Here is a 13,768-nt window from a genome sequence, read left to right on the forward strand (position 1 = left end):
CTGCCTTAGTGTAGAGTCTACACGAGCTATCAGCATTACATGGTCTACACGGTAGACCATGTAATGCTGATAGCTCGTGTGCATTATTATTTGCTAAATTATTAGTACCTGTGTTGAGTGTGTCTGCAACAGCTGGTTCACTGCTGCACGTGTTTGTGTGGCCGACCACACTGATGGCGTAGCTCTCCCCGCAGGTCAGCTGGTTGAAGGTGCAGTTGGAGCTGCTGGAGTTGCAGGTGGTGATCATTCCTCTGCTATCCATCGCCGACACCACCTGGGTCTGGTCTGGCCCCGAGTTTCCCCAGGTCACCGACGCCATGTTAGTGCTGCACTGCAGATCCACCAACACCTCTTCTGGTTTACATGGGGCTGAGGGTGAAGAGGTGGGTGAATAAGAGAGGTAGGATGTAAGAATAAAGGAAGAGGAGATGTGAGATTTACGTAGATGAAGAGTCTTGATCTTTTGCTACCTGACTGGATCATGTAGTCGGAGCCCTCGATGGTGCCACAGTCAATTGATGATGTGGTGACGACAATGCCGTAGGTGAGGCCGCATTTTAGGTTCTGGATGTTGCAGTTTGTGCTTGTGGAGTCGCAGGTTGCACGGGTGCCGTCACTGCCGATGGCAATCGCAGTATAAGAGATGTCGCCGGCGCTCGCCCTCCACTGCACCGCAAAGGAGTTGGCATCGCAGTCCAGGTTTGCTACCACCCTGTCAGGCAGACAGGGAGCTGTGGGAAGGGGTAAGAGGGGAAGATGATCGATTTAAATCATTCATTCATTGTTTGAGTTTCAAAACATTTAAACCCAGACATCTGCAGGTGTTACTTACCTGAGTCAAAAACTAAGGGTGCTCCCATGCTGCTGCTGCACGTCGCACTGGAAGCAACCACAACTGCTGAGTACTGGCGTCCACAATCCAGCTTCACCGAGCAGGTTGTTGTTGTGTTGGATGAACAGGAAACTACATGGCCATGGGTACCAGTCATTGTAGCTGTGTAGGAGATGGCGTGGACACTCGGCGCCCAGGTCAACGTTCCCAAGTTGGTGCCACAGTCGGCTCTGGCAGTCAGGCCGGTTGGAGGACACGGAGCTGGCGGGAAAGAGATTTAGGAACAAATTATTCTGTGTTCCTCTGGGAGTGAAAATAATACAGAACATTTTCTTTAGTTTGGAGAAATGGATTTCTAATTGCTGGTATTTTGAGAATTACTACCTCACTGAAACAGCTCTGCATTATTGTAAGTGAGCAACCAAGTTACCCAGATATTAACCTGTTTCAGTTTGTATAGAATCGCTGAAGACGCTGGTGCACTCGTTGTCCCTGGCAGCGACCTTCAGCATATACAACTCGCCACACTGCAGCCCGGTGAGCACATGGGACCGCTGGGTTGTGGAGAAGTTGGCACTGGCCCCGCCATCTTCTTGAGAGTGGATGAAGTAGTCAACGCCACTTTCTGGACTCGGGTCCCAGCTTACTGTGATGTCATTGTTGCTACAAGTTGTCACTCCGGTCACTCCGGTCAGTGGGCAGATGACTGAGAACAAGAGAGAGAGAAAATCTTATAAATGAACTGATTCAAATATAGATTTTTGCAAATCAAAATCACTAAGATAATGGTTCATATGATAAGATAAATACAAATATAAGAATTATACTGGTTTAATAAATATGTAGGATAAGAATCATTGATCACTGATGAATTAGATTAAAGTCTATGTAATATTAGAATTTATGAAATGAAATAATTTTTTTCTTCGTTAACAATTGGGTTTTTATTGACAATCAAGATCAAAACAAATAGCAAAAGCCTAAAAGGAGAATTATTATGTTTTTTCTATACTGCTTTGAAAAACATTATATACAACACATGTAACAAATTACACGACTTAAAGGAAAAGATTGACATTTTCCTTTTCCAACGTTGACACCAGAGTGGTGTCAATGTTCTCCTATAACTCTCAGCAAGAAGGCAAAAAAAAGTTTGACAAAGATGACTAATTATTCTGTTAATATCTAAATATTCATTCTCTGACCTGACTGGAAAGTAAAAGGCAGGCTGGGCTCGCTCGTGCAGCCCCTCTCCATGGTGACCACCGTGACGGCGGCCGTCTGGCCACAGTGGAGGTCTGTGAGGGAGCAGCTCGTTCCGTTAGAGGTGCAGGTGTACTCGTGGCCTTCCACTGTGGCCACATAGAGATCTGCGTATAGGGCGGGGGTCCAGGTCACATGGCCCACGTTACCGACACACTGCAGGGACACATCCACATTGGTGGGAGGGCAGGGGCCTGAAAGAAAAAGAAGAAGGGGAGAGTGAAATTGAAGTGGAGTGAACATGTGGCAAAAACACAATTAATATTTAATTTAATATAAGAACTATTATAACTGTGGGCTGCAGCAAACATACTAAATATTTTATTATATATGTTATTATTATGAATAAAATAACTAGTCGCCCAATATGTAATATAATAATTGTCAGTGAAAAGTGAAATTAGTCAGTGAGTAGTCAAGAGTTTTCTTGGAGCCGGCATCTGTCAGTGGTGGAAGAAGTACTCAGATCTTTTACAAGTAAAATTAGTAATACCACAGTGTAAAAATACTCTGTTACAAGTAAAAGTCCTGCATTTAAAAATGTATTTAAGTAAAAGTACAAAATTATACCTCTAAATTGCACTTAGGTACAGTTCTTGAGTAAATGTACTTAGTTACTTTCCACCACTGACATCTGGTGGCATCTAGATGAACTGCATCAACGTTCAGTATTTATGATCAACCTATCAAAAACTGTGGAGCACAAGTTGTTTTTCTATTTTACTGTAATAAAATGAAAGTATTAAAACATATATATATATAATATTGGGTGTTTTACTGAGGACAAACTCAATGTTCATATCACATCAAAGTGTGTCAAAGTGCTTTTTTCCACCTCACCTGCAATGAAATTGTATGCGATGCTTTCGAAGCCCTCGCAGCGAAGAGAGGAGGGGATGACGCTGATAATGTAGGTCACGGCGCAGTTCATGTTGGGTAGGAGACACATTGTGGTGTTTGTGGTGCATTGTTTGGCATCACCGTCTCGGCCGTACGCCTTCACTTTGTAGGACACTGCACCGGGGCTGTGTTGCCAGCTCACCATCGCCGTGTTGTTGTCACACACCAGGGAGGCATTGACATTCAAGGGAGCACAGGGGGCTGATGGGAAAACAAAAGGGGAAACACCATTGAGTCTTAATGATCACTTAAAGGGACTGTTTGTAACTTTTTAAGCGTATAAATGTACCGGGTCGGGATCCCATGCACGCTCGCGTGTGGCCGGAGTCACTGCTCCGCTGCCTGCCTGCCTTCACTAACACAACACGCGCGTTCTCGCGTTCTCGCTCCACCTCTAGACGTGAACGTGCGCTCACTCCACACTGCAGAAGAGTTAGTTTAGCTCTGAGAATATCTAGTGGATATACAGTGGACGTTTGTGCAGAAATAAATGCTGCAGCTCCTCCAGAACACTAGGATCAGCATCATATGGAGAGACCTTTGTCTGGTCAGCTAACATTACTGCCAAGCAGGTGAAATATAGAGGTGATATTGTGGTTTTAGCTGACGTGTGTCGCCTCACTGTTTTGAGCGATGCTCGTTCATGTCTATTTAGAGCGAGCAAGCGCGAGCCCGATGCTGACTTTCGTTGAATTAACGGCCACAGGTGTCGCTGTTAACAAGCATTTCTGAAAGTTACAAATAGTCCCTTCAATGCATTTTTAGGAAAACTTTGCCGACTGCATTTTTTTGTAGACTGGGAGAGTCTCAGAGACTCAGACTCAGTCTACTATGACTGTTCCCTTAAGAGTCTTACTGATGGATGTATACCAAAATCCAGTCTCAGCCAGCTGCTGAGAGCATTAGCTTCAATACTACCTACCCACCTATCATTGCTGGCTTGAATCATACACTGTGTCTGTAAAGTATTAATCACATACAGTGTCAGTTCTATCATTTTGTTGTTAAGGTAGACATAAGTTGCACACACATTACCTGATGATGACCACATTGCACCTTTAGCTATTAGCTAAAACAAGGTTGTGTCACAGTGCCTATGCTATCTGTGTTTTCTTACCCTGTAAATAATGAAAAGTATGAACTGTTTAATAGATTTTGTTATTATTGTGAAGGCCCTGGACCAAGAGAATATATGACAGCCTCTCTCTGGACTTCTTCTTTCCAGCAGACTTGGCACGGTTTAGTGCATTGCTGCCTCCCACAGGTGTAGAATAGTCATTGCTGGTTTTGCCCTCTGTGACCTATATGTTATGATATAGAGTATTGACCGTCGCTATGCAGTGTTCTAATGGAGAATGTTTTTATTCCTAGATTGCCTAATTCAATGAATACACACACCCTGTCCCATCACTCCAATCCTCGCTCTCTTACCTGTCTGTAATTTTATTACACCTGGCGCGCTGCTGTTGCAGTGGTCAGCCACAGCTATCACCTTCACGTCGTACATGTGACCACAGAGCAGCGAGGGCAGGGAGCAGAAGGTCTCGGTGGTGTTGCAGGAGGCCATGTGGTCGTCAGCATAGACGGCGGCGTAGAAATGCTTTCTTCCCAAAGTCTCGTCCCAGGTTAGGAAGGCGATGCCAGTCTCACAGGAGTATGTGTACTCCACGTTTGCAGGGTCACATGGCGCTGGGTGAGGGAGGATTATACAGTCAGTTCTTATACACCACATACTTTAATACCTCCTGTATACTTCATGCGACCCCGCCAACATCAGCCTTAACACAAAGAAAGTCTAAATTCTAACTTACCTGTGACAATCTGAAAAGAAGAGCTGGGTTTGCTCAAACACTGGACTCCTCGTGCAACAGCGTGGACAGTGTAGGTGTTTCCGCACCGCAGCTCATCCAGGACGCAGCTGTTGTTGGTGGAGGAGCTGCAGGACGTCCGGTGTCCCTGGTTGGAGGTTGCGTTGACCGAGACGCTCATGGCATCCTCGTCCTCAAACCAGGTGACCACAGCGTCGTTGGAAACACAGTCCAGGGAGTAGTCCTGGATCACTGGAGCGCAGGGGGCTGGGCAAGGGATTGTCACACATTATAAATGTATCTCTTTGGAGGAATCTTTTGAGTGAGATACATTGTACAAAACCTCTTCTCCTTACATACAGGTGCATTCTTCAGAACTTTCTAAATTGCAGAAGATATCTGGGAGTTACAGGTTGTTCATTGTTTGTTTTCCAACTTTTATCTTAGCAATCTTCTTTCACCAAGGTGTTTACTGTTCAAATATCTCAGTCATTTCCCTTTTTCGCTCCATTTTAAATCAAATAAATTACTTTGAAGGGGCTTCAGAATTAAAAAGGGGAAGCATTCAAGAGGAAGTTTCCGGTTTCTGAGAGTGGTGAGGGGTGCATTTGGGGGCACTCGTGACATCAGTGTTTCTAATATCCTGGCTACGGTCCTTCACATACAGCTGAATTCACTGATAGCTGTCACAGTTAAATCAATGATTGTACTGAGAATGCAATCTGTGATTTCAAAGCTGAATGAAAAAAACGTAACTTATGATAGCAATCTCAAAACTGGCTACTCAATATATTCAAAAGAATCAGCAACAATGCATTCCACGTAAATTGAAGCCTCACTCCTTCTATGCATTTCTTTACCTGTTGTTACGCTGGTTTTGGCGAGCATGGAGCTGTTGCACTTCCCGTCCCCTGCCAGTACAGTCACATTGTAGTTCTCCCCACACTGCAGCCCGGTCAGCTCACAGGAAGTGCCGGTGGATTTACAGGAGTCGGAGTGTCCGTCGGCCTCAGCAAGGACTGTGTAATGATTTGCTCCAGCACTGGCCCACCAAGTCACCGTCGCCACACCAGAGAGGCAGTCCAGGACAGCGGTCACATTTGTAGGGTCACAGGGTGCTGGAGGAGTGAGATGAGCATTATGACTGCATTTATATTATGACTTGATGCCTCCAGACACTCAAACATCCTCAACAGGAAGTCCAAGAAAGAAAGAAGAAGAAAGTCATACACTCATAGCTTTCAAGTGGTTGGCCCAAAATAAAAGGCTCTTTGTAACTAAAAATATGCATTTACCAGTTCTGGCTGACATCACGGCACTCTCAGAGCTGTTACACCTGTCGTTCACCGCCACCACGCTGAACATGTATGTCTGAGCGCACTGCAGATGAGGGAAGGAGCAACTCTGGTCAGATGTGGAGCGAGAAGAAGAGAAACCTCCGTCTCCGTTCAACGTGGAGATGTAGGACTCTGCGCCAGCAGCTGCATCCCAGGACACCTGCAACGTATCAGTGGCGCACTCCACGACGCCTCTGAGGTTCACAGGAACACAAGGAACTGAGAGAGGAATGATGTTGGTTGTAAAGAGGCACATGGGGAGGAAAGAGAGAACCACTTTACGATCAAGGGATCATGTCCTTTAGTTTGCTGCATTTTCTGTATTCACATACTGTGCTCTGTTGGTTCAAAGTACAAACTTACCAGAGTTAACTATTTCCGGGACACTGCTGTGTCCTTCACATGTGCTGCTGATGGCTTTGACCGTTACATTGTACTGCTGTCCACACGGCAAATCAGTCATCGTACAACTTGAATCCTCCGTTAAGCAGCGAAGTGCAGTGCCGTCTCCAGCCAAGGCGACGGCGCTGTAGTTTAACGCCATGGATCCAGGCGCCCAGTCGATGGTCAGTGTGTTGGTGTCACAGTTCAGGGTGTTGATCACACTCTCCACAGCACACGGGGCTAACAGGAGGCAAAGAGTGAGACTCAGTGGGAGTTTGATTACAAATGTAAGAAATTAATTGTAGTAGTTGCTGAATTAATTAAAACTGGTTGTGGTCTCTTTCAGTTTTCCAACAGCACAGGAAACATGGTGGATAAACAGTGTTTTTTGGTTCAAATAGAAAATATATATTTGACCTTTAAAAGAGTAGTTGTCAAAACAATATCACAACAAAGCCCATTTAGGAGCTGTGCTGGAGCTTTTAGTTGTATCCTCATTTGTATTCTTCAGCAAACAGTCATGGAGCTCCAGAACAGATGCTAAATAGATCTTTTGTTGAAACAACTTATTTTTGGGATTTGGGGGTTTTGTAGAAAGGAGGAGGTAGGGGACTCACCAGTCATACGGATGACCGCCATGCTGTCAGGACTTTGACAGTCGCCATCTGAGGCTGACACAGTGAAGGTGTACTCCTCGCCACAGCTCAGACCATCCAATTGGCAACCAAGGTTCATCCCTGCGTCACATGTCACAGGTTGTCCGTCTGCGCCCACTGCCTTGCCAGTGTAGGACACTGCGTTGGGGCTGTTGAGCCAGGTTAACATGGCAGAGTTATTGGCGCAGATCACCCAGGCGGTGAACCCAGAAGGAGGGCAGGGCTCTGCAGAGGAGCATATGGATGGCATGAGTTGGACTGTGAGAAGGATATCCACATTTCAGAGCTTGATTCCTGCTCGTCCCTACCTGTCCGTAGTGTCTCCACGGAGCTCTCGTTGCTGGTGCAGTTGTCGTCCATGGCAGTCACCCCAACACTGTAAACCCGGCTGCACATGAGGTCCTCCAACATGCATGACGTCTCATTGGAGGAGCACATTAAGCGTTTTCCGTCTTCATCCATTGCAACTGCTTTGTAGCGTAGGGCGCCACGGCTTGCACTCCAAGTCACCTGCACATCACTCTTGCCACAGTTTGTCATCGTCATCACATTAGTGGGCACACATGGCGCTGAGGGAGAGAAAGCCTCAGATCAGCTCAGTACATTTTAAGGAATTGCTAACATTTCACTAGACAAATGTTTATTTTTATGATTGATTTCAGACACTTCATGTATGTTGAAAGACTAAACATTTGTCAGAGTGCTCTCTTACTTTCCATTATAGATAACACTGTGGGTCGACTGACACAGGTGCTGTTGAAGGACATCACTTTCAGCGTGTAATCGAGTCCACACTCCAGTGAGGTGATCGTCAACCCAGGCTCCGTGGTGCTGTAGGTCATTGTGTTGTTGCCGTTTGAGGCCACAATTTTGTAGCCGTCTGTGTTACTTGTTGCGTTCCAGCTGAGGGTCAGTGCTTGTGACTGGCAGTCTAAGTCGGCATCCACGTGGGGCCCACAAGGAACTGGACAGAGGAGAGAGAAAGGTGAAGTATGCTCCTCTCAGACTTTCTACATGCAGGTTGATCTAGTAGACACAGCGTTCGTTCAGTGTTTGACGTAGCCTATTTTTTACACTTCCACAGTCTTAGTTATGTGAAAGAACAACACAACATAAATGTATTAGAAAGATAGTAGACATGTATTAAACATAGTTTCAGATTCTAAGAGTTATAGATTTGTTAGATTAAAAAGTAATATATGAACTAATATGGATTTATAAATGAAAGTAATATTTGTTTAACTATGAAGCCTTTTTGTAAAAAAAACATTTTTCATCAAGATAATTTAAATTAATTAATCTGAAAACATGGACCCCCTGGCAGAGCGCCACAGACCCAACTTTGAGAATTACTTACATAGACAATAAAAGAATTCAGCCTCTGTACTTTACCCTACATTAATTCATTTTTTGGCCACTTGGGGTCAGCCCTACATGCTGTAAACACAACGTCTGACATATTATCTCCTTACAGTAGAGTTGACATGGAAAACGTGTTGCCTATTGACACATCCAGCAGCACGGAGCAACGTAGCATTCATTTGGAGTCATGTTTCTAGACACCTGACAAATAAGTCAAATTTTCACACCCTAATTATTTCTGTTAGTTAATTCTACATAGTGAACAGTACTTTATAATGCTTGTTGTATGTAATGTATATGCTGTTCGTATTATTGTTCACCTGCTTAGGACTGGGTATGAAAATTAACTTTTAGCTATATCTCTATATTATGCATCAGATTTCAAGTAGGCCTACTGAAGTGTATGTTTATTATATGTGATCCCTGTCAAATCAATTTGCAAATAATAATAAAAAACTGTTAATAATAATAATAATAATAATAATAATAATAATAATAATAATAATAACACAGTTGGTTTATCAGAGATTTTTGCAATGAGTAATGAGTAAAACAATGAGCTGAAAGATGCTGAAACAGTAGCTGAGGGGAACTGTAGAGTCATTAATATAAAGTTACAGTAATATAAAATATTGATTAGTGCAGCTTTGAGCTGAATGCTGATGCTAAAGACGCCATATTAAAGGGTTAGTCCCCGAAATCATTACAGGATGTTTTCTCACTAGGTATTGTGTATTTTCTAACAACTGCAAAATTGTTGTAATTAAATTAAAAGAAACCAACCAACCTTTGGTGGAAAGTGCATTTACTAAAGTACTGTACTTAAAGTACAAATTTGAGGTTGTTTATTTGAGTATTTCTATTTGATTAGTTCATAGTTTTTAGATTACAACAAAAAAGGGATAAGAAGATCATATAAATATGATGCAGATTGTTACAGAATAAACCACCCAACTTTAAACTCCACTCTCTTGATACTTTAAGTATATTTTACTAATAACACTAAAGTACCTTTACTGAAGTGACCATTTGAATGAAGTATTTTTTTTTTTGCAGTGCGATACTTTCACTTAAGTAATGGATATCAATACTGTACTTCCTCCAATCTGCAACCAACACAGTGAACTTACGGGTTTTCCCCTTGGGTGGTTGCCTTGTCTAAGCAGCTATATTCTAAAACTATCTGTGCTGTTTATAGCCTCTAAACATTTTTCACATTTTTATTGGGGAGTGCAGAGATATAGTGACATGAAAGGAAGTTTTAAAATATATAAATCACATGTTCCTACCAGACTGCATGGAGATGGCCATAGAGGACAGGCTGGGGCACATGCCATCGTGGTGCCTGACAGTGACGGTGTAGAGCTGGTCACATTTCAGGTTGGGTACCCTGCAGCTCCGGTTAGTTGAGCTGCAGCTGAGAAGTACTTGATCTTCATCCACGATCATGGCTGTGAAGGAGTTGATTTCGGGCTGGCCACGCCACGAAATCAGAGCCTCATTGGCTTCACAGTCCAGGGAGGCAATAACGTTATCCGGTGGGCAAGCAGCTGAAATGAGACAGAGGGACACTTAACTAGTAGAATGAAACTAAACATTATTAGACTTTGGACATATGTGTGTAATCGTGAAAATCAGCAGCTTCAGGTTCTGATTTTTAAAAGGCTTCACTGTTAATTGACCCAGAAGAAGAAGAAAAACGAGCAGTACCTGTCTCTATGGTGACCATCTCACTCTCAGAGCTGTTGCACATGAAGTTGGAGGCGATGACGTACGTCGTGTAGTTGGTGCTGCACTTCAACCCCTCGATTTTGCACATCAAATTCGAGGATTTGCAGCTGTGAATGACGCCATTACTGTCCTTTGCCATGGCGATGTAGAAAATTGCACTCCCGGAGATCAACCAGGTCATTGTGATGGAGTGTGCGTCACATTCCCTCGCTGCTGATACGTTCATAGGAACGCATGGGACTAGAGGAGAGGGGACAAAGCTACATGAGAATATATTCCAACTTTAAACCTTTTCACGGCTGCAAGTGAGAACCAAAGTGAGGTCTACAAAGTGCTGGCTTTATCTGACCAACAGTCCAAAACCCAAAGATATTCAATTTATAAAGATATAAAACAGTGAAAAGTAGCAAACTTTCATGTTTGAGAAGCTTTAAACAGTTTGAATGAATTCATTATCAGAATAATTGCTGATTAATTTTCTATCAATTGACTAATTGATTAATCAACCAATTCTTTCAGCTCCAAACGACATCCATGTAAACAGTTTCTGTGATGGCTGTTTGTGAAGTGATAGAGAAATTGAGAAAGTGAGCCAATTCCAAGGAGGATTTTCTCTTTTTTTGGTAAATTTTCTGCATCATATTTTTTTCCACTTCCATACAGAAAGATTAATCAGAGCTTTATTATTGTCACTGTAGAAAACTGAATTTACTATTTATGTAAACTTACCTATTAACCTCTTATTAGATATCTTATATCCTGTGGTGAAATGCAACTAAGTAAGCGAGTACTGTACTATACAATGTTTAGGTTGCTTACTTTATTTTCCTTCCATATTATGCCATATTCTATTTTTACTTCACTACATTTCAGAGAGAAATATTTTACTTTTAACACCACACCACTTACAGTAATGCAAAAAGTAAAATGTAGGAACAGATTAATAATTTACATAAAAAAACACATGGTCTGTTTATTATAAAGGACACATTATTATAGATTCAACTATCCAACATTATATATAATAATTAAAATTAACTCCACTTTATCAAAGTGCTGCTTACACATTCATGTATCAGTAATAATAATCTAATGAATAATAATATATGATAGGAGTCATTGCTCTGCATACTGAGTACTTTTACGTTTGATACTTTAAGTACATTTTGCTGATAATACAGTACCTCCTTAACATTACACAAGAAAGCTGTTTTTATAGTAAATTATCTAAATACTTTCAACACTGCTGATATCTAATAAATGGGCACTAACAGCTTCTCCTCACCTGTCCCAGCAGGAGGCCCCAGCATCCTGGGGCTGGCACATTCCTCGTCAAAAGCTGTGATATAGGTGGTCAACTGCTCTCCACAATGGACACCCTCTATAGCGCAGCTGTTGGACATGGAGGTGCAGTTGTAGTAGCTATTCATCCTGTTGCCAAAGGCCTCCACAGTGTAATGTTGAGCCCCCTCAGCGAGGTCCCACTTGCTGAGCAGAACATCTGAGTTGCAGTCGGCTGAGGTTTGCAGATTCTGGGGAATACAGGGTGCTGGAGGCAGGCAAAGTTATTTTACTAAATTGTTTGTTTTTATTTGCAATTTATAAAAGACAATAACTGAAAAAGTGCAAGCTAAAAAGAGCTCAAATAATATTGTCGTTTTGAAACAGGACGGATCAGATTTTAAGAGAATCCACCAGAGGGCACTCACATGAGAGAGCTCAGTTCAGCTACTCACTAATGCTTTAAACTGAGTTAAACAACATCAAATTATGGAAATTAAATTGCTACATACATCGCAACCCTTCGTTACTGCTTGCACATGTTTGCAATTTAAAAAAATTATGATTTTTCTGTCTCAGCTATTTTATTTTAATACCTTTCTGGGGCTTGAGTACATACAATTATCAAATAACTCTCTAGATAAAGCAGAATGAGAAAAAGAAAGTCACACAAAGTGATGTTTTGTTATACAAAATGATACATGTAGGTTATGTGTGTATCTACTGCTGTAGATATAATGTAGTCATACCTGTGCGAATGTCAACAGTAGAGCTGATCTGGCTCTTGCACTGCCCTGCGATGGAGTAGACGGTGAAGTAATAGTGCCGTCCACACACTGTGTGTGTGAAAGCACAGGAGTTTTCTTCAGTCAGACAATCCTGGACCGCTCCCTACAGAGAAATAACAAAATATTTAATATGTACCCTTAAACAACAGATATAGTTCAACATTTTGGGAAATATGCTTATTTGCTTTCTTGCCAACAGTTAAATGAGAAGATTGATACCACTCTTTATGTTAAATATGATGAAGCTACAGCTATAGTTTAGGGGAAAAAAGCTAGTCTTGGTCCACTCCAAAGGTAACACAACTAATCGCCACGAAGTGTATAGCAATTACATGGAAGTCTGATTCCCATCTCCTCATATCTAGATGGCTTCTGGAAATGAACAGCTGCATTCCACTTGAAAAGATCACATATACCCTCAGAAATTAATAAAACCTTTCTGAAGATTTGGCAACCCGATTTAACCTATATGGACTCTTTACCAACACCTATATTGGATTTGATATCACAAAATTGTCAGACTTGATACATCATTAGTCATCTGAATAAGTCAGAACACTGCATCTCGTTATTTATGATTTCTTTATTTGTGTATTTAATTAGTTTTTTTGTTTTTTTATCTTTTTTAATTTAATTGATCGTTAACTAGCCTACTCCTTTTGAATATGGTTCTTTTTTCAGTTTGTATTTGGGTGGGATAGGGACCGAATTTGGACCAATGTTTGTTTGAGTTTATTTGTGTTTTGTATGTTTTGTATATTTGGTTAACTAAAAAATGTGAAAATAAAATATTCTAAAAAAAAAACAAAAAAAACCCTCAACTTGTCGTTTTTACCCAGCGGTTTTTGTATGAATGAAACAAAATATATGACATGCTGTTACTTAGTGAGCTCAATAGGTGTCAGTAGGTGGATGTTTTTACCTTCAGGCACAGCCAGGCTAACTATGTGCTCCTGTTTTTATATCTTTATGTCTTTATAAGCTAATCTAACTGGCTGCTTCAGTAACATATGGTGCCTTCAAATGAAACTTGTGAGCTCATGTTTACAACCTGGGAAGTTGTGTACACAATATGCTTGCCGTTCAAGTGGTTAAGTCGTGAAGAACACCGCTGCTAAGCAACGGCGATATTAACGTTACTGTCGGCGTCTAGAATATCAACATTTACCTCAGACATATTATACAATATATTCACTTATTATGTACCGAAAAATGAACTTCCATGGCCTCCGCCACGTCAACAAACACGTCACAACTCGTGAACTCTGAGCTTTCAGAAATTTCCCCTTACGAGGTTGTGAATACCACCGAAGGGGGGCGTTCATATGGACTCTTCTGGTAAACACGGTAAACACGACCCCATTTGAAGGCACCAATAGAAACACGAGAGTGGCATTTCCAAAAAAATGTCAAATCAGTTTTTTTA

General features: G+C 41.9%; 1 protein-coding gene across 3 annotated transcripts in view; it reads right to left on the bottom strand.

The window, feature by feature from the left end:
* The window catches only part of LOC119488860, a 62,208-nt gene that overhangs the window by 34,682 nt on the left and 13,758 nt on the right, over positions 1–13,768 (bottom strand). For all 3 annotated transcript variants that reach the window (XM_037770821.1, XM_037770819.1, XM_037770820.1), the window contains 18 exons: positions 12,304–12,445; positions 11,559–11,822; positions 10,253–10,513; positions 9,832–10,092; positions 7,893–8,144; positions 7,489–7,749; positions 7,142–7,405; positions 6,504–6,764; positions 6,099–6,359; positions 5,664–5,921; positions 4,807–5,070; positions 4,427–4,684; positions 2,936–3,196; positions 2,038–2,289; positions 1,275–1,538; positions 833–1,093; positions 471–731; positions 109–369 (listed from right to left, as the gene is read on the bottom strand). In XM_037770821.1, the coding sequence (XP_037626749.1) occupies positions 109–369; positions 471–731; positions 833–1,093; positions 1,275–1,538; positions 2,038–2,289; positions 2,936–3,196; positions 4,427–4,684; positions 4,807–5,070; positions 5,664–5,921; positions 6,099–6,359; positions 6,504–6,764; positions 7,142–7,405; positions 7,489–7,749; positions 7,893–8,144; positions 9,832–10,092; positions 10,253–10,513; positions 11,559–11,822; positions 12,304–12,445 (4,567 nt within the window). The remainder of the gene's footprint in view (positions 1–108; positions 370–470; positions 732–832; positions 1,094–1,274; positions 1,539–2,037; positions 2,290–2,935; positions 3,197–4,426; positions 4,685–4,806; positions 5,071–5,663; positions 5,922–6,098; positions 6,360–6,503; positions 6,765–7,141; positions 7,406–7,488; positions 7,750–7,892; positions 8,145–9,831; positions 10,093–10,252; positions 10,514–11,558; positions 11,823–12,303; positions 12,446–13,768) is intronic.

Source organism: Sebastes umbrosus, chromosome 5 (genome assembly GCF_015220745.1).
Source record: "Sebastes umbrosus isolate fSebUmb1 chromosome 5, fSebUmb1.pri, whole genome shotgun sequence".
Classification (NCBI taxonomy): Eukaryota; Metazoa; Chordata; class Actinopteri; order Perciformes; family Sebastidae; genus Sebastes; species Sebastes umbrosus.